General features: G+C 39.1%; 1 protein-coding gene across 1 annotated transcript in view; it reads right to left on the bottom strand.

Annotated features, from left to right (window-relative positions):
• Positions 1–21,553, bottom strand: part of frem3 (Fras1 related extracellular matrix 3) — a 37,247-nt gene extending 15,694 nt beyond the window's left edge. Inside the window, exons 1-4 of the mRNA XM_044114061.1 lie at positions 16,392–21,553; positions 15,363–15,452; positions 980–1,126; positions 12–242 (exon numbers count right to left, since the gene is read on the bottom strand). Coding sequence (XP_043969996.1) covers positions 12–242; positions 980–1,126; positions 15,363–15,452; positions 16,392–21,420 — 5,497 coding nt within the window. The 5' untranslated portion in view covers positions 21,421–21,553. The remainder of the gene's footprint in view (positions 1–11; positions 243–979; positions 1,127–15,362; positions 15,453–16,391) is intronic.
• Positions 21,554–26,083: the final 4,530 nt, after the last annotated feature.

Genomic DNA, 26,083 nt, shown 5'->3' on the forward strand with positions numbered 1-26,083 from the left:
GACATTCCTACCATCTCCAGGATCTACAATCTCCACCGTTGCAGCATCAGGGTACTCCAGCACCGCCATGACCGGGTCCGACAGCTGAATCTCAAAGGTCTCTGAGGTCTCAAACTCCTGGTCAGTGAAGATCTTCACCCTCCAGCTCGCTGTCGTCTGGCCTGGGTTGAACTGGACTTGCTTCTGGGCTTTGCCACGGAAATCTTTGTCCTTCTCAGCGGAGCCATCTTTTGTTCCGATACCTAGAAGACAGAGAAACCCACTGAACTGTGAGGTTAGAAACTCAGATTCATTTATTTTAAAAAATAAAATAAAATCCAATCCAAACTGAAGCAGGGAAGACACAAAGATGTTTTTTTTTCTGACCACCAGATTATTTTGCAGGATTTGCTCACATTTCTCCCCTCTGGGATGTTTCTTATTCTTTAAAGTGATTTTAAACAATCTACTCATTTTGAAAGAAATTGTGATAAAAAAGCTACTACTTCTTTTTTAGTTAACTACATTTATGGTGACACAAACTTAAATACTGTTCTTGAAAAACATTCCTATTGGAAATAAACGTTTTCAGCTTCAGCTTTTCCACATATTTAAATAAGTGTGATTTATATCACTAAACTGTCCATGGACACTTTATTTATTCATATTTCAGCCTGAAGCTCACACTTTGTAATTTTGTTACCCAATGGGACAAGAATTAACCAATCATTGTGGAGAGCTGAAATGTTTGGCTCACAACTCCCCCGTCCCTGTAACTTCGGCAAATAAAGAGCAAATGTTTCTAAAGCCGCCGGATTTGTTGGTCTTGATGAAAGGAATAAATGCAGTTAAGGAGGTTTTTTTAAAACTCCTGTATTTGATGAGAATTTGCACTACATATATAAAGTGAATTAAACTGAATATTTACCTGTAAGCAAAAAAGAAACCAAATATTTTTTTTACATTACATTGCAACAGCAGAGCAAGAGTCAACACTTACTGACAAAAGAGGTTTCCCCCAGGAAGCCTCTGCGTTTCAGTGTCACCTCCAGGAATTTGGCGTCTTCATCCACTACGTAGTATTCCCGCTCCAGAGAGATCCAGGCCCAGTTAAGGCGGAACGGCTGAGGCTTGAGTTTGTTTCCACCTGCAGAGGGAGAAAAGGGCCTCCATTCAAAGCTCCCTTTTTACTGCGCTACAATCGACTTTGTTCTCATTACGACTCAGTGAAGTGTGTAAACTGCAATCCGCAGTGAGCTCAAAGGTAAAAGAAATACAGAGACTTTTTCATTTCGGGAGGGAAACATGATAAGTTAATACCAAGGTTTCCTGAAACTGATCTTTACTCCAGCTTAAGAAGTCTCACAAGTTCCTCTTTTTTCACATCTAGAGGATTTTACTTGTTTGCTTTCCAAACTTTAATGGTGCAAGTGTAAATGACAAACTTACTCTATGCTACTGAACAGCAGCAGTTGACTCTTATGTAAATTGTTTAAAAGAGGTGTGCAATTTTCTACACTTCTGGGGTGCATAAAATGAAAATCAGAGGAATATTCAAGCGGTACAAAGGTTTTAGATTGGTAAGGGCATTTACTATACAGACATGTCACCCATTCATTCAAGTTGCTAAGTTTAAAAAATAAATAATACTTCAGATATGAAGTTGAACATAATACAGTTAAGTAGCTTTATTTATCTTTTTAACGAATATAATTTAGCCTTTCATCTGACATGCAGGGTCAAGAAATGTTGGCCGTCTTTTGGAGCTTTCAGCAGTTAAAGAAAAGGTCTAGTTATTTTACAAGGAATACACAGAGTTAGTATTATTAAATGTTAACATTTAATAATGTTAACAACTAAAAGAGACTAGAGATTATTTTAAAAACTGCAGAGTTGTTTTTGTACTGAAATATTAGTGTAATCTGTCTAACTGCAGAGCTGCTCAACGTCGACTTTGATATGTGCAAAAAATGTACAGGAAGAAAATTTTGGTGAGGTATAATCTATCTTTGAAAGAAGACACGCTGTAATTCTTTTTAGATTAGATTATCTGTCCCAAAACCTGCATAATTTCACTGTATTTGTATATATATATATATATATCTATAACCCAGCCGTATATAGATAGATAGATAGATAGATAGATAGATAGATAGATAGATAGATAGATAGATAGATAGATAGATAGATAGATAGATAGATAGATAGATAGATAGATAGATAGATAGATAGATAGATAGATAGATAGATAGATAGATAGATAGATAGATAGATAGATAGATAGATAGATAGATAGATAGATAGATAGATAGATAGATAGATAGATAGATAGATAGATAGATAGATAGATAGATAGATAGATAGATAGATAGATAGATAGATAGATAGATAGATAGATAGATAGATAGATAGATAGATAGATAGATAGATAGATAGATAGATAGATAGATAGATAGAAAGAAGAAAATTATTTTGATTGGAGTCAATCCGTCCAAATGACACTTTAACCTGCCTCTCCTCCAGTGAACACTAGAACCAACCACTTCCTGGACTCTAAAAATAGATTAAGACAGTATGCAAAAAAGAAAGAATGGAAACAAGTTGAAAAAACAAAGTATACTAAACAAGCCACCCATCTCAAACCCTGGTCCTCAAGGCTCACAGCCCTGCATGGTTTAGGCATTTTCTTGCTTCAGTCCATCTAATTTCAATTGATGACTGATTAACAGGCGTTTGTTGAACAGCAATCAGTTGAATCGGGCACATTAAAGCAGGGAAACCTAAAACATGTAGTGTGCCTTGAGGACAAAGGGTTGGAAAACACTGGCTTAGACAACTTTACAATGACCCAAAATAGACATCAAAACTAATTTTGGAATATGTAAAGAAGATCAACTTTAAACTTTTTGAACAACCTTCCCCAATCCCTGACTTCCCCTCCACTGAAAATTATGCTTACAATCCAAATCCATTATATGAAACCTCCTATTTCAAATGAACACTGACAACTTCAAGAAAAAGTTAAATATCCAGTCAAATGTATGTTAGAAACTTATTGGTGGCTCCAAAATTCTGTGAAACATTCCACAGGACATTTAACCAACTCGTTTGAATGTAATGCAAAACAAATATCACACTCAATAAGAAGTATCTAAAGCTCAGAGACCCATAACTTTGATCCACAACCTGCAAGTTACTCCTTAATCCACACTATCTCATGACTCAAATAATCCTTCTAACTGTCAGATTAGTATAGCTTGTAGGCTTAGAGTTTGATACTTTAGGAATACTTAAGATCACAGGTTTCTTCTGTGTAATTGGAGCTGATCCTGCAGTAAGATGAGCCTGGTGTGTCCCATGACATGTGACAGGAAAAGGGTCAAACTTAGCAGATTCTTCTCCGAGTTCTGGTGAAGGAGGTTGGGAAACGAGTTTTGTGCTGCTAATCACACTGACTGCAGCCTTATTAACCCAGATTTCTTCAAGAACGAGGAAAGCTGCCTGGTAATACGGTTGCAAAACCTAAAAGCTTTAAGAATGGTGGAAACTTCTTCAACAAATCAGTAAACATAACTAAAAATTGAAAAACAACAATATATTCAAAAATACAACATTAACTAAAAACAACTAGAAATCAAGAAAACACAACGGAAGAAGTCTCAATGGGAAACTTGAGACATCGTAGATTGGATGACACCACTTTGACTTTAGAATTGGAAATTAATCTGGGATCCACCCTCTCTGTTAGATTTTAGGGTAGACATGTATTGCCCAAACTGTAAAAAAAAACAACAAACAACGCTGAGATTCGTAGTATGTTTCAGAATATTCCTGTCCCAAAAACAGGCTGGGCAATAATAAATAATATATGGTGATAGACACATAATGAATATCAATAGATAATATGTCTGATAGAATATTCAATAATTTCACTGAACTCCGATCTGGAACCGCACAGCATTCTGGGGGATGTAGGCAAAGGAAAGGCTTTAGCTGCTCAACCAGGTAGGATGGTCGCATCAACTAACTCACTCACTCTTTGGTTACCAAGCAACAACCTGCTGGGTCACAAGAAGTTTCAAGCTCCTCGCCCACACCCTCCTCGACTTCCGTTACCTAGCAACAACCTGTAGTGCAGCAGCAGTTAAAGGTTTTGTCAACGTGCCTCATAACTGCTTAAAAATAAACAAACAGAGTGAAAACTGAGGATAACAGAAAAGGTTATGTCACCAATTTGTTGGTATTTCAGATATTTAAAACAAAACACTAATCAATAATTATCAATATTGACTGATATGAAATGCTTTTATTGTGACACATTTTTCAAATTTATCATCCGTTTATACAATAAAGGCCAAAGGTGGTGTTGTCCAGCGAAAGATGTTTTAGATTTCCCACGAGACCTTCCTATTCCGTCTTGTTAATGTTGTCTTTTTAATATGCAGTTGTAGTTAAAGTTGTCTTTTCTTAATTTGTAGTTAGTCAATCTCGTGTTTTTGAATATGTTGTGTTTTTCAATTTGTAGTTGTGCTAAGTGGTTTGCACTTCAAGGCCACCGTATTTACGTCACATGATACAGGTATCAAAAATCATAACGTGAACTTAAACTTAAACGTTTTTTTTGCAACAAAAAGTTAACAACAAAAGAACATGGGGGTTAAACTTCACTATAAACCAGCATTCACCTCAGTTCTGCTTCAGCGACAAAGAAAGAGGCCACAGCCTTTATGCTATGTGACTGGAGAGAATGAAAACAGGGTGGGGGTGTTATTTAGCACTGGAAACAGGGGAACATTTCAACACTAGCAGCCAGAGTAACAATGGATGCAGAACAACCGAGATGCAGTCAGAAGCATGACCAGATTCAACCTCTGCAAAGAGATCCTGGAGTCAGGATTTACTTGATTTAAGTTTTAAGGTTATTTGGAGAGCACAGTCAGGCAGGTCAAAGTTCTGTTACAATATTTTGGATTTGCTCCATGAAAAAAATCTCCAAATAATTTGGAATCACATTCCACAGGAAAAAGCTGCAAATAGTTGAATCAGTGAATTCTGAACTGTTAATATGCTGAGGCCTAATGGAGTGAATGCCAGATTGTTTTTGCTAAAATTGCAACAAAGAAACACAATTATCAGTTATTAACGATTGTTTTTGCTTGGCATAAATTATTCAAGTTGTGTATTACACTCATAAAATAACAAGAAGACTTGTTCTTTGTTGCCTGGAGACTCACCTTTGCTCTATAATACTTGCAAACAGATATTATTCAATACCTTCATTCCTGCTTTGTGCATTAAATAAGAGAGAAAAACAGAAAGTCTTTGACTAGCTTCAGTTATCAGATTGTTTCTGTGCTGAGTTTCAGGAAACTGGCTGCAGTTCTTTGCAACGGGGAAAAGGTCCAGAGAAGTTTGAAGCTGATACGGAGGTGAAGCTTTGCCAGTGGCCATCATGGAGGATTCGGTAATCATCGAGGATTATCGAATGAACATGGTGAAGACAAGAAGCTGCTTCAGGTTTGGCGTCAAGTAATCAGGAAGGTTTCTTTTTCAGACGTAAAAGAGGAAAAAAAACAAAGGAGTTTTTTATGAATCAGCAGCAGGTATTTCATGAACTGCTGCACATTAGACACCGTACTGCACAGTCATCGGCTGCATGATGTACAGAAATGACCAAAAACATCTATAATTTCTTCTATGCTTTACTTGCAAGTATCCAGACATTTTTAGTTTATCTTTATCAATAGTTTTCTAGATTGAAAAAAAATTGTTGAGGAAGTGGGAAGTAGCTCAGTTATGCTAGCTTGACTTTGACATGTAGATGTGCTGCTGAATCCGTTGTGTTTCAGTTCACTGCTGTATGTATATATTTACATATTTCTTAAAACTATTGCCTTGTTGTGACAGTATAATGCAAGGCATATAATTTGTGAAAACAATAAATGTCCTCTATCTCCTTCCTGAGCTGCTATTGCCATCTGAAGAAATGCACCATCCCTGATCAAAAACAACCAATCAGAGCTAGGAGGAGGGCCTTAAAGCTGTCAATCAACCTTGTGAACTAGTTGTTAAATGTGTGGTGAGAAACTGTCTACAGCTACAGGACAACAGTTTATTTACCATTATCTGTGGTATGCTAGCTGGCTTTCACATTCAAGACAGGCTCTAGCGTAACCATAACAGATGCCAAGCAGGGGGGCATGATTGGCAGCGCAAGAACCCTCTTCCTGGCTCTGATTGGTTGTTTGTAGTTACTACTAGGAGCACTACTTAAGTCTTACCTATCACGACTTGAAAAAATATTTTTTATGAAAATTACATACCACGGCTTTAAAGATCTAGGAACTATGTTTTAAGAAAAAGGTTAAAATAATTCTGGCTCTCTCAAAGCAAAAATAATAAAAAATAGAAAATTTATCAAGCATTTTCTCTATCTAGTTGCTAATCTTCCAGAAATAAACTAACTATTAAGATTCAAACATGGAAACAAAGCTCTCCATTTGGCTTGATCTTCCAGTTTCTCACTCCTTTTTCTTATTTCCCGCCAGACTTTGAGGAGCAGATTGACAGCTGAGCTCAGATTCTTCCTCCCCCTCCACGTTGCTGTTCCTCCCTGTGCTGGCTTTGTTCGCCTGGGGGTGGAGGGGACCAAACGAGGAGGACAGCAGGCCACAGTCTGGGTGGGCCAGAGCTACCACCATGGCATGCCTCCCTGCCTGCCTCCACATTGTTCAGAAACAGAGCCGGAGTCGGGAATCTCCCCATGCTGGCTGCTTTTGTACATCCTGTCAGACGGTGAACTGGAAGCTGGCGTGGGCTATGACAAATCGAGAAATAATCAGGACTCCAGACTTCCCACGGTGGCACAGACGGTCGTAACAAAAACACAAAATGAAAACTTGAAAGAGGCTGGGAAAAGCTCATGCAAACACAGCCCTTTAAAACATGAGAGACATGGATTTAGATCCCACTGAAGGTCTGATTTATGACACTTTTTATGATGCTCTCACTATATTAGACCGGCTATCAAATCCAATACTTACAGTAGCTGCTGGGCTCGACTCACATTTCCATTAGCTTTCAAACTGACCATCCCCATAATTTCTGCTGGGATGAAACGTTTTATAGGCTGCATGTATTTCTGAATGCCACAGTTAAGAGCTATTTCATAAATTACAGTTATAGTCACATAGACCTATCCTGAAATACTGCATTGATTTTAGACTTTCAATAAGTTTTCAATCGTTCTTTTTCCTAAACAACTCAAAACAGAAAATCTAAATTTATTGTGGATTTTCTCGAACCTAAACACTTGACAGGACAAAAATAACTTGATTAATGTCCTCAGAGGAGTGACCAATAATGTCCAAGGAACTCAGTAAAGATTGAAGATTTAAACCAGAAGATCTTTTGGAGCATTTAACCAGCTGCAGGGTCCAAGATTACCAGATTAACAACTATACATAAGCACAATGTATAGTTGTCAAGGCCTGGAGAAAAAAAATAAATTGTCAGTCTAATATAAAGAGAAAATGGATGGATATTCAGAAAGAACCTGAAAACAGCCAAAGCTAAAGGTAGCCAAGAACTTTAACTTTGAAAGAATCGGCTCTATTGGCATCAACATTTTCAAACTTAAAGCTAACCGTCTTCTAGAGGAAAGTTATACTGTGAAACGAGACGAGGATTGAGGCATTTCTACTGAAAAAGAAAAAGCAATGTCTCCCATCCCAAAGATGAAGCAGATACTGTAGTGAAGAACTCCTTCAGTGACAGAATGCTGCATCCTAGTTGCACAAAGGGGCGTTTTCACAGATTCTTCCTCCCACTGCTCCCAGTGTTTACACCCATACTGTTATTTCTACACTTTTACTCATTTCTAATAACATTTCTACGTAAAATATGACAAAATTATTGTTCAACTAGCTTTTTAGCAAGATACAGGAGCTTGTTTTAAGCAAATAATTCCTTAATATTGATATTCCATTGGCAGATTATTTCAGTTATTACATTGGAAACATGTCTTGTTATAAGTGAAATAATCTATCAATGGAGCAATGATTTTCTTCATCAATATTAAGGAATTATTTATTTAAAAGAATCTCTTGTAGCTTGCTGAAAAAATACTTGGACATTAGCGATGTGTTATTTCAAGTGGACTAAAATATTTGGACCAGAAGCTAGACCAAAATACTTGGTAATATTTTGTAGTTTTGCAGTGCACACAGCACAATAGAGACAGCATTGACAAAGTTGCTGAAATACAAAAGAACTCATTTGAAATGAACACTCACTAGTTCTGCTATAAAGAGTGGCTGAATGTCAAGACGCCACTTGTGCTGGAAGCTTGATGACAACAAAAAGCAAGTGATTAAGCTGTAACATGCAAAGAGAAATTTAGGGACTGCTAATTTAGAAAAAAATAACATTTTGTGCATCTAATTATTGTATAAATTTAATGAAGTTATGTGTTTTAGTAATGGTTCCAATGAACTACTAAGAGCTGTTTGTAATGCAGGTTTGCAGCTTTAAATACGGTATAGTCCACTACTACTATGGGAAGAGAAGGAAAATCAGAGATATCAACACAGCAACATAAGATTTTCCTTCACAAAACACAAATAAACTAAAACGACAATTCCATGTGAATTGTGCAGTGACTTTGCAAATAATAGTCAATGTAACCATAGAGACAACAAAGCAGGACCAGAACAGGTCCTCTCAACTCTGCTGCCAGAGCCAAACATAGATACAGTAAGATATTGGGTCAGGCCAGAGATATCACAGGAGAGGAAGCTCAACATGATGCTCTGACGTCCATCAGCATGATGCAAAGAGGAGCAATCTGCTAATAATATCTTCATCAAGCAGCCATCGCCCCTCTTCATTTCCTCATCAATCATCCTAAAACAGGGGTTTTCAAAGTATGAAAGGGTGAGCCCCCCTTCAAGGAGCTTAATGCCTGCCCCCCGTGGAGGGGGGCGGAGGGGGGTGGAGTTCTAAAAACTCCACCTTCAGCCCTGCTCTGGCCAAAACCAGTGATGTCATAGTTACTTTGAAAAAGTAACTTTAATCGGACTACTGATTACTCCTTGAAAAAGTAACTTAGTTATATTACTGACTACTTGACTTGGAAAGTAACTAAGTTACTTTCCAAGTCAAGTAGTAACTAACTGCAGGAAAGTAACTAACTGCAGGATTAAGTAACTTTTTAGTTACTTTCAGCAGCTGCTAACAACAACGCTCCGCCTCCTGTGAAAATCACATTGAGCTTTGCCAATATGTAATTGTAAGTTATTTTATAATGGTAACATCAACAATGTGTCTCCACTGATAAGGTTGAACTGAAGAGGAGATTGTACAAAAAATAAAAAACATGAGTAATTTGTGTGGTCCACTGTTGTCTGGAAAACTCTAAGAAGGATTTTAAAGCCCCCCTCCCCCCAGCCTCCAGATTCTGCGTTACGCCCCTGAGTTTGATGTCGCAGCGCACAGAGCTCCTCCTGCAGCTCCACAGCTCCGATGGCTGCGACACTTACCGTAATATTAATAATTATAACGGTGCTAACTTGCCATTATAACTATTGCCAACTACGGACACGTTTATTCGTGGCTGTTTTCACGTTTATTGCGCTGTTTATATTGGTCTCGATGTTTGCAGTTTTCTGGAGCGCAACGCGAAGCTCGATGTCATTGAGAGGTAATAAATTAAGTTGACATTAACAAAGACACAGCGGGACGGATCATCCGGGAAATGATGAACAGGGAGAGACGGAGTAAAACTACCTTAATGACGGACAAATTCTGGGATTTATTGTGAGTCTCTGCTTATTTCCAAGCCCAAATGAGCAACTTCACGTTCAAAAACGAGCCCAAAAAGGCGCAACCTGCCACTCATTAAATCTGCAAGCGACTTTAAAAAAATGAAGCCCAAAGCCGTTTATAATAATCGGACTTGTCGACAGAAACTCAAAATAGTTCCAGTTTTTCCACCAACAAAATGCGCATCTCTCTCCATTGTTTACATTTCTGTTGCATAGAGACGTCGGTCACTCGACAAGACGAGTAGATAAAATACGATTAAATAACAAAAGAAGATAGTAACGCAGTAACGCAAAAATGATTTTGATAAGTAACTGTAGTCTGACTACTGGATTTGAAATAGCAACGCGTTAGATTACTCGTTACTGAAAAAAGTGGTCCGACGTCAGTAACGTTACTGACATCACTGGCCAAAACATCCTCTAAGGGGGGAAACATTTCCACTGATCCCCGCTCCACACGCGCACCCCACAGTACCAACTTTTTCCTAAATCCACAGAGTTGATCGTGAGCGTAAAAGACGTTTCTCTCACATCAGTAGACAGCAAGCAGATAGCTTTTCCGGTTTATTTTTTCCCTCGCACCGCGCCTCCCCTAAAGTGCTCTGGCGCCCCCCCGGGGAGGCGCGCCTCACACTTTGAAAACCGCCGTCCTAAAAGTATATATAATGTGTGAATGCCAGGCAGCTGAATGTCAGCGTCACACATGAAAGGTTTGGTCTGGTTAATCAAAGAGCTGAAAGACAAGCGCTTACAGTTACCAATGTTAATCTCAAAAATGATGAGTCAGCCGGGCTGCACAGTGGTGCAGTTGGTAGAGCTGTTGCCTTGCAGCAAGAAGGTCCTGGGTTGGATTCCCGGCCCGGGGTCTTTCTGCATGCGTGGGTTCTCCGGCTTACTCCCACAGTCCAAAAACATGACTGTCAGGTTAATCGATCTCTCTATTCTCCCAAGGTGAGAGTGTGTGTGCGCATGGTTGTGTGTCCTGTTTGTCTCTGCGTTGCCCTGCTGGTGACCTGTCCAGGGTGAACCCGCCTCTCACCCCCAACGTTAGCTGGAGATAGGCACCAGTACCTCCTGACCCCATTAGGGACAAAGGGTGTAAGTACTCTTTCTTACAACTCTTTCCTCTTCCTCCGTTTGGTCCTCCTCATCGTCATTACTCCTTGTGATTTCGACATTCCCATCTATTTCAACGCGCTGCGGTTCAAATTGAAAAGGCTCGACTACGTTACTTGTCGCTGCTTTAGCTAGTTGGAGCTAGCACAATTAGACCTAGCACACGCCATTTACCCAGAATGCATAGCAGCGTAAACATGTCCATGTGACAATATTTAATTTAAATTTATATAAAAAACAAACAGCCTACAGTATTTTTACTGTATTGTTTTTACATCTAATATAAATATTTCTTAAATAAAATGGACTGCTACAACTAATTGTGGATCTCTTTAAAACAAGCTCCTGTGCTTTGCAGAAAAACAAGAAAATTAACTTTTCATCAAGGTATAGTGGATTAGGGCCACGGATAATAAAAAAGATTTCAAGTCAGAACTTTGAGTTTAAAGTCAGATAGTTTTTATTGTTATTATTATTGTTATTATTATTGTTATTATTATTATTGTTATTATTGGCTGTAATACCCTTTTGTAATTTTTCAATATTACAGAGCTTCTAGAAACTAGACAAAAATTCTTGGTAATATTTGGTATTTTTGGTACTTTACTGTGATTCATAAAATTGAACTTAATAATGGAACAAATAATGTCCAATGAAACACATCAGAATATGAAACTAAAATGTTCACAGTTGGGATGGTTATGAAGGATGTTTTAGTGAAGGAAAGCAGAAGTAAGTTGATGAGAGCTTCGCTAGTGCTGCAACAGCTTTGCCATGTGAGAGCAGATAAGAATAACTGCTGAAGCCATACATCATAACTACACACCCTAAAAGCCCCGCAAGCACCATAAATCAATGCTGGAGGAAAAAAGGACAGAAACATAAAGAGTGAAGAGATTCCTTGTTTGTTTTTTAAAAAAAAAAAAAACAAAGGAAGGGGAATTCCAACAAATATTAGAAGGGGAGAAGTGGGAAATTAGCGAACGAACCAGATGGAACGAGAATGGTGGTGCCCTTAAGGCTCTGTAAAGGGAAAGTGAGAGCAGAGCGGAGTTTTGTGGAGGACTGAGAGGCCAAGACTTCCAGGAGTCACAGGGGGCCCCAACTGTGGCACCATTAGTCACTAAATCTCCTCTGACTGTTGACACGACTGACACCTAAGATCCCCAAACACAGTTAGGAAGTATAACTCGGTCGTGTCAGTCAGAATGAAACGCTACAGCATAAGAATATACCTAAGCAAAATGACAAAGATGGCTACTTAAAGAGATATTTTCCTCCTACTCTTCCTCTACCCACTCGAAAACACGCAGAGGGGGTTATCAGGCTTTGTGAGATTGGGTTGGATTTCTGGGGGGCTAAGAGCAGAGTGACCACAGACTTTGAAAGAGGATCCCACTTCTCACGTACACACCTGTCTGCTTGGGATGCCACTTCACTTCAAACCCGTTCTCTGTCTGTGGATCTGGAGTCTGGAGCCTTGCAGGAAGTGCATTCCCTTGTCTGCCACTCAGTGATCATGTAACACTCAACACTCCAGAGTCTCCTGTTCCTCCAAACCAATTGTTACTAGTAAAAAAGTCTATTTTAACAATTAAAATGGTGTAAAAGTTATGGCAAAAGCTTTGATTATCCTCAGTCTCTTTTAGAGTTTCACAAAAAAAAATTTGCTGGTGATCAGAAACCTGCCAGTCTAAGTGCACTGCAAAAATACAGTATTTTTGGTCTAGTTTCTACTTCAAATATTTTAGTACCAAACTAACTTACAAGTAAGATTTCAGCAAGATATTGGAACTTGTTTTAAGTCAATAATTCCTTAACATCGATTTAAAAAAAATACTGGTACCACTCTCTCTTTCTTGTATAGAAAAATGTCCTCAAGCGAGAGTAGCACTACTTTGGAAAATCATCGTAAAATGTGTTCACATAGGGAATTACCTGAACTTGATTAACTGTTTAATAACATTTTTATTTACTAAATATGATAACATTTTTGGTAACACATACACGCCTTGAATGCTTTTTCTTTTATTTCTTAAACTGTTAATTTAGCTTGTACAGCAGTGTAATATTTTACCATATTTTCTTCATCTGTGGTGGACATTTTTATTTCCCCATGTCGTGTTAGAACTACGTCTGCTGGACACGGACATTAACAATTTGTGTATCCACTTGTAAACGGAGGTATTTATTGCTTGAGAATCCCGCTGTGTGAAAGCCTGAAGGGAGATTTTGACCTGGTCATCTTTCAGGGAAGTTCAACCCAACATGAACTGCAGTTTGTGTTTGAAGTCACTGCCATTATTAGAGGAGGAGGGTGAAGATTAGCAATCTAGCAGCTTTACAAGAACTCATCATTTACTCAAAATACTAAGCAATACAGCAGCAGTTCTGTAACGCCCTGTTTCAGCTATGATTGTTATACGAGAAGAAAAGAGAAATAATTCAGATGAAAGGTAGTCACTTCCTGTCTCCTTGCAACTTTTGAAGCAAATTTGTTTGTGAGGACGGAGTCGTCACAGGTCACCTAGAGCAACATGTAGAAACTTCTCAAACAGTAAAAAGAAACATGTTGAATGCACAAAGCATAGACAAACTAAGCTAGTAAATTAGTGGTGGACACTGCTAACCTAAAAGTTAGTTGCGCTAATCATAAACTTTAGTTCCATTAATGCTAAAGAACTCCAACAACACAGCGCTAACTCCAATTCAAATTCTATTTGCTCTTAAAAAACTACAACTCTCAACCACCAATTTAGGTTTTAGGTTTCATTATAATTTACATATTCTATAATTCCATTTGATTATATACGTTGTATTTATTACTTAATTAAATTGGGAACTGGGTGAAATTATTGCAGAGCTTCTAGAAGCATGTAGGTGTTGAACCCAAGTAGCATTTGCAGCCCTCAGTGTTGATAACTATAACAAATATTTTAGAAATAGTAATAAACAAATAGCTTTTTAATATAAAGTTTTAGATTATTTATTTAAAGTTGTATGTTCTTTTAAAGAAAGAAGGAGATGATGGATTTTTACAACATATTAAGTGTAAGCTGTATTATGTGGTTCAATTTAAATATGTTGGATGAAAAGTTTGTCCAAACTGGGTGGATTATCTCAGGTGCAAATCTCTTCTGACCTCAAGTTTTATCCTCAAACACAAACAGCTCACCTGCTTAGATTTATCAGGAGATAGTCTGACCATTAGCATGCACTGCAGCGGCATGTTGCTGCATATCCAGGATGCAGCTACATCCATCAGCAGAAACTTTTTAACACTTCCCAGGAGTAATCTTCCAGTTTAATCCCCACAGGATGTTTAGGTGTCATTGTTGGTTCATAAGTCTTACTAAGTGAAACACTTATTTTATGGTTGGATTTTTAGTATTTGAGTAACCTGCCACTAAAACGTTTTTGTTGTTGTTTAATGAGTCCACTGTCAGAATTATAACCAACACAAATGGTTTAAGAGGAAGAACTTCTGACAATCATGTTAAATTGTAAATATTTAAGCATTTTTGAGAGGAATTATTTACGTATTTTATCCAAAATACTTAACTGTGAACAAAAAAATGCAATCATATGCATGTTGAACATAAGCATAAAGTAACAAATAAAATGCTTTGAATAGCTCCTGGTCAGTTTTCTGTAAACAATTTGTCCCCAATTTTGGACATGTTATTTGGGTTTATAGGTAGCATTATTTTATGCAGACAGTAAAATAGCAACTCTGCTGCGTAAAGCTGCAAAAAGTATATTGTAGAACCATGAGTATCTATCTATCTGATTGATGACTACTCAGCAGTCATGTCTAATGGCTCCCCAACATTGAACACTTTCCATAAGTACCAACCAATTCACAATGTGATGAAAATAGATTTTTATACTGTACATCTTCTTCCAGAAACTCACTGTTACCTCCGTCTCTCTTTATACTTTCATGAGGGTCTTGTGGTGTAAAAAGTTTGGAAGAAATAACCTTCAATTGTTGCACCTGTCTTAGAGATTTACTTTATTAGTTTGTGATACCTTTTATTTTTATTGTTGTTTTCATGTACACAACTAAAACAAAAAAGTTTTCATTCTTAAAATGAACTACTGAACTCTGGCTGTAAATGTTTTGCAGGCATTTTAAACGTGACATTTAAAAGCTTTGAGAAGTTCCCTGAGGAAATAAGCTTTTTGTTCATGGACATTGAAGCAAATGGGAGTCCTTCACTTTTACAAACCCACAATAAGAGCTAGCTTTAGGTCTCCTCTGACCCCTGTCCTTTGAACCTGCAACCCTCTCCACTGCTGCTAATAGAGGCGGCACCGTGTCCCTGGTGTCGGTCATGGCCAGCTGCTCTAAGTCTTTGTGATGCAAACAGTTGCGACTGACAGAGAGCAGAACTTGTATATTGTTAGCAGCTCTTAGATAAAAGGATTTGGGATTCTTACCATTGTCCTCGACTGTGAAATAGAAGATATCACTTGTGGCGTTGCTACCATCCAACAGCACATAACAGATCTTCATGTCGTTGATTTCAGCTGTTGTTATGATGAACAGAGAGGAACAAAAATATAGATGAAATGACAACATTTCTTTTGCAAACTTTTAGTTACTGATTTGATAATGAAAACTGAAAAACGTATGTCTGTATGACATCACATTATCTCACTGTTTAATCATTCTGTATGTGAACTTCTAATTTTAAGCCACTAATAAATAAAGGTAATAAATATGATAAAATCATCAAAAAATTTAATGAAAGAAAGAAAGGTTAGAACAAAAAAGACAATCTTAAAGAAAATTGAGTATGAAATTAGCTTTGATCATTTTCCAAGTCAAGATAATCAAGGAAAAAAGTACAGAAAAGCAATTATACTTCAAGAATATTTTCATTTTTCCAAATCAGAATTTTTAAACCAAATTTGTTACACACTTTTCACATAGATTAAATATATAAAAACACATTCTATGTGAGCATAATTTTAGCTTCTTGTTCATCTCTCCTAAACTAAAGTCTTAGATTAACATTTGTATCACTTTTTTCTACAGAAGAGTTGCTCCCCATTTAACCAGTTTTTTCATAATTGATGCTGTTTTATGTTGATTTCAGAAAATGTACAGAGAAATGTATTTGATAATTCAGAAGTGTGTTTTTAAAGAATGTGATATTTAAATGATACAATGGTTAATAATAAAAGTTAGTATGGAGACTAAAAGCAACATTTTGCAAATTATTACTAACTTCCAGTCTTTAGGGGCAATGTTTTTCCATGTTTTGAGCTTCTGCCTGCTCCAACACTGATACAAATGACTGAGTAACTTTCTGATCACATCATTTAGAGGCCTGGTAATAACTCTTTTGTTTTACTTGGATGTGTTGAGCCAGGGAAACATCTGACATGTGCAAGAAACATGCAGACACTGATGTAATTGAACACCAGAGTGTGAAATAATGTCACAGAGTGCTGCTTGCTTACCTTGTGTGAAGGTGTTGATGCTATGATTGCCCAGCTCCACGTTCATGATGAAGCCATGCAGCGGCTCCTCAGACACGCTGTACTTCAGGACCTTCTGGGGGCTGTCTCTGTCCTCTGATCTAAGGACCTTGCTTGTAAAAACAAAGCCCAGGTGTCCTGTTTGGAGCACTCTCAATGAAGCAGCAGCTTTGTTGACCACAATCTGGGGCACACCATTATCCACCGTGTTGATGTGGATGGTCATCATTTGAGGCTTGCGAGTCGCGTACACCGTATCAGGAAAAACGTAAAAGTCTGTGTGAGTGCCGTCCGTGACTATGAAGGAAAAGCTGTCCTCGTTGGTCTCTGTGCCATCATGTTTGTAGCTGATAAGGTTCTCATTCAGGTCCTGCTTGGTGAAGGATGTAATTGGGCGGCTGTTGTTGAAGAGCAGCTGGCCGTGCACGGGTACCTGCGTGACTGTGAAGCGGAGCAGGTTGTTAGGCGTGTCCCGATCCTCAGCCGTCAGCTCAAATGGTGTAATGAGTTTGGTTTCTCCCTCCTCCACAACCAGCTTGTGCACAGTGACAACAGGTTTTTTGTTATCTACATCAGTGATGGACACTCTGAAAGTTCGGAAGACAGGATTGTAACCATCTGTCACCTCAAACTCAAAGCTGTCCATTTTGACCTCGTCGTCTGATGTGTGGATGTAGTAGATCTTGTTACCAGCCAGCTGCAGTTGGGTGAAGGTGGAAATGGGAACACCTGGGAGGTCAGTGCACTCTAAATGCCCCCGGCTGGGTGCTCTTGTGATGCTAAAGCTGAGATACTCATCAGGACTGTTGATGTCAGATGTGCTAAGGAGGTCAGTGGTAAGTGTTACTTTTCCCCCTTCTTTGAGTGTCACACCTTTGTTGATTACATCTGGGAAAACCATGTCAATGCTCCCAATGTTGATGTAAAAGTAGCGATCAATAAGAGGATTGATGCCATCTGTGACATCAAATTTCAGCAGGTCTCGGATGCCCTCCTGGCCTGTGTGTACATACAGAATGCGATGCTTGTCTATTTCATCCTGTGTGAAGTTCATCCCCAGAGTTATGTTTCCCAAAACATTACCAAATTTGTTTATACGCTGAAGGTAGCCTTGCCCGGGACCATATTTCAGAACATATGTTAGTTCTCTATCTTCAGAGTCAAGGTCTGTTGCTTTTAAAGCCCTGTTGCTGATTACCTTCGTCTCCCCAATCTCAACATCAAGGCCGTCATTTACAGCCATTCTTGGTGTCTCATCATCAACAGGAATAACAATGATGAGAACTGTTTTCTCTACTACATGTTTTCCGTCGGAAAGCCTGATGTCAAAGCTGTCCTCTTTGGTCTCAGAGTCATCATGTTCATAGACAATGTTGGCCGCTTCTTTGATCTGTTCTAAGCTGAACCTTTCTACAGGGACGGTGCCTGTGTTTAGCTGTTGGATTATCGCCCCATGCTTGGGATTTTTGATGATCTCAAAAAACAGCTCGTCCTCGGGGATGTCAGCATCAGCTGCGTTCAGAAAAGGAGTGTCAATCACTAAGTTCATGCCTTCCATTACCACAAACTCACGTGTGAAGATCTCTGGTTTCTCGTCATTGGCCGGAATGATGACAATGTTGAGAAAGTGGCGTTCAGAGAAGTTGATGCCATCGGAACAGCGGAATGTGAACTGATCCTCCACAGGTTCAACTCCTTTGTGGATGCTTTGGACGTAGTAGATGTGACCAAGCAAAATATCTTTAATGGTAAAGGCAGTGATGGCAGTACCAGCTCTTGACTTCTCAGATCCTGTGGCTGGGGAGATGTTTTCTACATAACCAGATGTTGGTTGGACAATAATGGTGCATAGGATGTCATCATTGTTGGTGTCAACATCCTCAGCTTGAATGTGACTTATGGTAATGACATTCTTCTCTCCTTCCATCACAACAAATTGTCCCCCAACACTGACAACAGGTGGAATGCTATCAACAGGAAGGATGGTCACATGAACAGTCACACCCTGGACTTTGTTGCCACCTACAACCCACTGATCAGACATATCAGAAAGAGTTAGGTTGAAGGAATCGTGTACTTTGACTGGACCGATTTCACCAGAAGTGTGAGCATACACCACCACTCCGTTGATGATGTCCTCCTGGGTGAACCTCTCAGCTGGAGCTCCATTAACTATAATTTCACCCAGCCTTGGAGGTTCCTCAACAATGAAAGCCAGCATGAGGTCATCCGTGTCTTTATCACGTCCTTGAATGACGTTACTGGTGATCTCTGTTGCTCCGTTCTCCAACACATCTATGGCGGCCCCCAACACGCCAGCTGGGAGCATGATAGTCGGGGTCTCGTCATCAACTGGCTCTATAGTTACCCTCAGAGTTATGGGGACCTCATGGAAACCATCACTCAGAGAAAGTTTGATTACATCGCTGAGAGATTCTTCTCCACCATGGAGGTAAGTCAAGAGGCCGTTTGCAATATCTTCAAGATTGAACGTTTCACCATTTGACATATAAATGCCCAAGTATTGCAGCTGTCCATATTTAGGAGCTTGGATCAAAGTGAAGATGATATTTTCATCATCTGTATCTGTGTCAGTGGCGTACAACTCCTTGCTGCTAATTATAAAAGTACTTGTTTCTTTGACAGTAAATCCTGTGTTGATAATTTCTGGGGGTTTGTTGTCAACTGGCTGGAGGAAAATTGTGAATAAGCCATCTGCTGAGTTACCAGCTGTGTCCTCCACAATGAATGTGAACTGAGCGACTTTTGGAGTGATGCCCAGTTCCTGGTCTGGAGGCTTGTAAGCTACTTTGTGGTGATTAACCTGGGCTTGTGTAAACTCTGTAATTACAGTGTCAGGGCTGTCTGTCAGTACAATCTTACCCAAGGGGGCTAGATTGTTCTCATCAGTATCGGTTGGTACTTTAGTGATTGTGTACTTCAGGTCTCTGTCATCTGAATCTAGATCAGTAAAACACAAGAATTTCTTCCTGAAGAAAGTGAGCTCATATTCCTGGACAGTCATATGAAGCGTGGTGCCTGGGAACAGCACTGGGGGAAGGTCATCGACAGGGAGGATTTTAATGGTGAACGTGTGCTCACCTGACTGATTAGGGGGGTCGTTGTCATCCTGGACACGAAACACAAGCAAATCCGTCACTGTGGTGGTGCTGTGAGGTCCGATGTGTTGATAGAACAGCTTTCCATCGAGAATATCCTTCTGAGACCACTCAGTTACCACCTGCTCAAACATCTCATCTGTCTCACTGAACTTCCACTGAGAAGGGTCAGCGGGTGGCTCAACTTGCCTGAGTAAGAGCTCCCCCACAGTAGAGTATGGTGCTTCAAGAATGAACCTTATAAAGGAGTCTTCTGAGTCAATATCTGTGGCACTCAGAATGAAGGGAGAGATCTGCATCATTTCTTTCTTAAACAGCACCAGGCCGGTGTTGGCGTTAATTATTGGGGGCTCGTCATCAGTAGGAACAATAGTGATGGGAAACAAAAATTCCACTTCATTCCTTCCATCTGTCATTCTTAAAATAATGTTATCGCTGTAGGTGTCGCTGCCGTCATGCTGGTACACAACAATGCCAGCTTCCAGATCAGACGGTGTAAAAAATTTCCTGCGCACACCGAGCACGGTCAGGTCTCCGTGTTTCAGACCATCAACAACGGTAATCCTTACATCTTCCAGGTTATCCTCATCACTGATTTCCAAATTCTGGGAGCTGGAAAGAGCTCGGGATTGGCCTTCAAACAGTAGCTGACCTGTATTTTTGGTTGCAACCGGAGCTAAGGTGTTCATAGGTTTCACCACTATCATAAAAGCAAATGGGTCAGACACTGCGCCATCAGTATCTACAATTTCAAACTCTAATTGGAAAATCCTCTCTTGATCTGAGTCCTCTGAGGGAGGCTTGTATGCTATTTTCAAATTTCTGATGTCCCTCTGGTTGAAGGAAGTGATGGGGAGATTCTGATCATCTGTGCTGATTATGTAACCCTGCTGAGGGCTCAGAGGTGAAGTAATGTTGAAAATCAAATTGTCTGGGTCAGATTCAACATCTTCAGCTGCCAGCATGTCGCTTGTAATAGCCGTCATCACAAACTGATCAACCTCCATCATCATCATTGCTACAAAGCTGGGTTTAGGAGCAGTGTTTTCTGCACCTTCTTTGATCCTGACCATTGTTTGGAAGTGCTCCTGCATTATTGTGTTGCCCTCAATATCCTGCAGCTCTACCATCATTGGAATATAGTCTCTGTTTGGTGATTTGGTTTTAGCAGTGTGTTTGTAATGAATACCCAGATTTACAAACTCATTACAATCAACCAGTTGGCCATTGGGGGGGCTATTCAAAAGCATGCCATACCTGGGGAGGCCTCCGGCGCCAACCAGCGTGGTGATCTTACACTGCGTGACCCCATCCTCAAAGGAAAACTCCAGAGCCTTTTTGTCAATCAGGCTGCTGTCCCCATTGAGTTTCTCCACATTAAGAGGCATATTCCTGAGGAGGATCTCGAGCTGCTGGAAAACCACCTCCACTTCTAACATGAATGGGACGATAACCGTATCTGTGTGGGAATCATAGCGAAGCTGCATCTTTACACGGTCCTTGCTGGGGCTCCGAGATCCAAAGTGAGTGTATTTCACTTCGTTTGCTCCAAATGAACAGGGAAACCTTTTCGGGGTCAGCATCCCAGGTTTCTGGGTCAGTGGGTCATTGTCCAAAACTGTTATTTGGCAGCGGTCGCCGGGCTGCACTTCTGTAATCAGGTCTTTCACAGGGTCCAAAAACACTGATCTCCCGAACGGCACCCTGATCCCATTATTAGCGATGATGATGTCGTCTTCATTAGGTCCAGACTTGTGGTAATAGAGGTGACTGGGATCAAAGGGCTCAGAAAATACTGAAATAAGACATGAACTGAGACACAGAGTCAAAAGCAGGCATCTAAGAAATGCCCACTTTTTGCAAAGTTGGGAACTTTGCATACAACCAGCCATGTCCTGTGCTAGTTGTCCTGGAGATTATCTATATCACAGATTCCGCCTCTGGATGATTTAGTCATAAAAAAATCATGAAAAAGGAGACGTCTTCCTGCTGGTTTGTGCCTTTGAATCAGTCCCTGTGTGTCTGTGTGGCCACACAGAGACACGAGTGTGGTGAAGGCTGCAGGGCTGTGCAGGTAAGAATGAAACAGTAGACAGTGACAGGCACAGACTCCTCCTTCTGTCAGCACAGGGAGGGAGCCTCCAGCCCCCATGGCTAATTTAAGAAAGACCATTGGACAAGTCTGAAAAAGAGCTGCTCCAACCAGCATTTACTCCGCTTCTCTTCCTTCATTAAAATTGCAATGGGAAAATAACAGAAACAAATAAACCAACTTTATTGGCATCTGTAGAGTACGACTGTTTATTTTGTGAAAAAACAACAATCAAAATATAATTTGAAATTTAGAAAAAATGTATACTTGACAAATGTTTCCCATGTTTCATAATCTAATCAAACTATTGCCAAATACATTGGAAATAATTAAATTTTTGTTTTCTTGAGGTTTTATTTTGCAAACCTACGTAAACACAAAACGTACTTGCATGTAATGTGTTTTGTTGAGGTGGAAAACATAATTTGTTGATAAACACTTGCAAATAATTAATCAGGTGTTATGTATCATGACGATCAGACGTAACCTCTAAGAGGTTTGAACACCTATTTAGAAAATTAGAAAAATATGAAGCCCATTTATGCCCCTCTGATGAAAAAACAAACTTATATCTGATAATTATGACTTAGCAATTTCATAACTACTATCAGAGTCAGCCTGTAACTCTTTTTGTAATCCTAATATTTTTTTTATCAAAAAGGTAAAGTTAGACAACCTAAATTAGGCAGTTTTATTTAGTCTAAACCTAGACAAAATATGTTACTCCAAATCAGGACTACAAATAGACTGACTGCTGACTTATCTCTAAATGACGTCTCCATGTAGATTTAATGCTAAAATCGGATGTACAGGACATTTAATGCACAAGGTTGTAGTTCTTTCTAATGACTTGATACATTTAAACTTGATTAATAAAAGTAGAAACATAAAAAACAACAAAAAAGATGTGTATGTATTATGGCAAAAATCAGATGTGCTCAATTTCTGACTTGGAAAAAAAATCAAGTCTGAAATTTCTTATGGGGCCAAATGTATTTAATTTTTGTAAATATGTATTCTGCCTTGAAAATTGTTTCTGTGGTATAGATAAAAACTGCACTAAATCTAAATCTAGAAATAAACTACATTTCTATAATAGACAAAGGATCAAAAAATATCTGAACTTATATAAATAATTGAAAAGAAGCCATCATTCCAGTGAGAACATGAAGATCTGTACTCCTGGCACAAGGTTGTGATAAAATAAAAATACAGAGGAGCCTTTGTCAGATTGTCCTACCAGTTTATCCTAATTTTAATGCTTTAGTCTCCAGCAATTACCGTTTCTTCATCATATTGAACACTAATTAAATGTTTTAAATAATTGACCAAACCTACAAAATAAAAAAAAGGCGTGTCATATTCTCATATGTTTGCTGGCTGGAACTCTTGTCAATGGACAATTTTAATTTAAAAGCACTCCTAAGGATGTCTGAATAATTCAGATTGTAAATGAGGAATAAACCCTTAATTAACTGAGGATAGAGATGTTTTTAGGGTAACCTTCCTTGATGTGTGGGCCAAATAGCAGAGATGCCGTTTGCATTCAGGCATTCTGTATCACACTTTTCATTGCATCCTCTAAATAAATCCTGGCCTCCATACTTCTCCAAAAATACATGTGGGACACATACCAAATGTTGTAACTACAGAAACAAACCAATGCTCTCCAGAGTTTATCTTATATTTCTTCCTTTAAAAAGAAGAAGCAGAAAACAAGCACCTGTGGACTCAGGCAGCAAAATATTTATCTGAAACTGAGTCATGAATAAAACAAAGTACCATCGTTTATGTAGGCTAGATGCTAATGGTGCCTGTTGTGGGGCTAAAGTGCAACGTTAATGCAGCCATTAGCTTTCCTTTTAATTCAGACTTGAAAGACATGACATGCATTTAATGGGAGTCTAAGGTAAACAGACAGAGATGCTGGTTGGAAGCCAGGCTCAGACGCCCAGGATCAACTCCTCATCCTGGGGAAAGCTCTTGATGACAGCAGTCGCTAATGATCCGACGATGGATGAAACACAAAGTCTGAGTAGATCCTGTCCCTTCATCCTGAGCAGCCACAAAGAGCGAAGACACAGTCTGTTGTCCTGTCAATCCAGACTATAGTTTCCTCTGTTAGCTTGAGCCAGTGGGGAGCTGTAATTGGTAAATACGCTAAGCTTATATAACCCCTGGTATTCGCCCTAAAATCAGGGAATATACTTGAAAACCCCTCTAAAAATGCTTTTGTCTGGATATTTTGATGGTTCAAACACCAAATATACCATGCATTCATACACCTAGTAGAAGCTGTCTAAACACTACTGCAGAAGCTAGCATCTGTAGTCTTCCTTATCTCTGTTTTTGGAGGTGAAGCCAATAAACAACAATCAAAATGAATGGCACTCCTGGATTAGTTACTTCACAAGCAGCAGCCAATAGTGTTAAGTTCTCAAGCTGCGTCTTCTTTTGAAGATTTTAGATTTACTTTACAAAAAATTCTGTGAATATCCACATTTTTTGGAAATATATTCCACAGAAAAATCCATTGCATTAACTCCTGTTGTAAGTTAATGCAATGGCATTAACTTACAACAGTAAGTTAATGCCATTGCAGATACAAAAAAAGAAGTAAATTTCTGCTAAAAAACTCAGAAACTGAGATTAATTTCAGAAAAGGTTTAGAAAAACAAGGACATTTCTGAGCTCCAAAAGTAAAAAAAATAATTGCAAGAAAAAACTCAGGAATTTTGAGAATAATCTTCCATGTTTTCTTGACAAAACTTGAAATTTTCAGAGCTTGAGAAGTTGATTGTCTGCAAGAAATAAACTCAGAAGTCTTTAGATAAATTACATTTTTAGAAAAACCTGAGCTTGTGAAGTCCAAACTCTTTCAGAAATTTTTAGTGTTTTAAAAGTTAAAAAATTCTCAACTTTTTGAGCTCACAAATGGCAATTCTTGATGATGCATAAACAATTTCAACAATTCTGATTCTGAGATTAAATTCAGACTCCTGTAATCAAAGTCTGCCTTCTGAGATTGTCAATATCCATTTTTTTTCTGTGAGCCCTAATCCTCTTCCGAAGTCGCACACGCATGCCTCTGGACAATTTTATGAGACAACTGTCCTGATAAAGTCAGAGAACCTGGTGAGAACAAGAAAACTCCTTGCAGAAAGAACCCAGGCAGGGATTTGACATGAAATACACCATTGCTACCAACAGCACAACTTAAACAGTTATGCTGAGATGTTTATCCATCAAGAGCCAACAGGTTTTGATTGAAGGTTGCAAAGATGGATAAATAAGAAGCTCAAACAGATTCTATAAAAACTCGTTTTGACGTCAGAGCAGGAGGCTCACCCATGATGAACTTCGTGCCTCCTTGGAATAGCCGAATAAGATTTCCCCTGGCGTTCTCTTTGCGCCACTTTCTAGCATTCAAATCATCCAGGCCGATGTAAATATACTCTGCATAAATATAGAGGATACTGAGACCTCTGGATCCAGTTTCGAGGAAGAAGAGGTTTGTGTTCTGCTGCACTGAGGGGTTTGTTGCAGAGCATTCATGACTGCGGTCAGGTCTAAGCGCGCTCCTGCCGTCACCGCTGCACCGCAGGCTCAGTGCAACATTTCACCTGCTTAATGGTGGATTAAAGCCTTCTGTGGACACACTGTTATATGCCATCGCTTGGTTTTAAACCGGAGCAGAAGTCCGTGGAAACAGGCTTTATATAGCAGCTGGACCGTTCCCAAAAACCGGGGAAGTCATCACTGTTAATATGGCTCGTGAAATTAAACAGGAAATGTATGTTAACTGAGCTTTATGGTGTGATAAATTGTGAAGTAGTGTCCATGCCTATACACATATAGCATAAATAAAACACTGGATTCTACATGATCAAGCTACTTAGTACTTTGGATCCAGAGCAGAGTTATTACAGCTAGAAACCACTGACCAGGCCCGACGTTTCATTGTACTGGAAATGGTAGAATCTCATAAATTCTACTAGCTTTGTACGTCTAGACGTAAAACTAATACCCAAATGAGAAAACTCATTTCGGCCGCTTGTATCCATGACCTCGCTCTTTGGGTCATGACCCAAAGCTCATGACCATAGATGAAGGTAGGAATGTAGATCGACCGGTAAATTGAGAGCTTTGCCCATTCTCCTTTACAAAATTGCTCAATCTCAATCCATCGGATTGGTCATTTTTATCCATAATTATATTTTGATCTAAATCTTTGTAGCTCTGGCTGTATGTTTGGGGTTATTTTCCAATCTTCCCATCAAAACATCTGTCTCTATGTTGATGTTGCAGGTCATCAACATGCCTGTACAACTTTTTGTCTTCTGTAGAGTTTGACATGTTGGCTGACAGACGCCTCATCCTGGCCTCTGGCAAATTGTGGCTTTTACACTTTATCGTGTAGTATTTTTTGTTTTGTGTGAAAAAAAAGTGAACAACAACAGGGG

Source organism: Gambusia affinis, linkage group LG04 (assembly GCF_019740435.1).
Source record: "Gambusia affinis linkage group LG04, SWU_Gaff_1.0, whole genome shotgun sequence".
Classification (NCBI taxonomy): Eukaryota; Metazoa; Chordata; class Actinopteri; order Cyprinodontiformes; family Poeciliidae; genus Gambusia; species Gambusia affinis.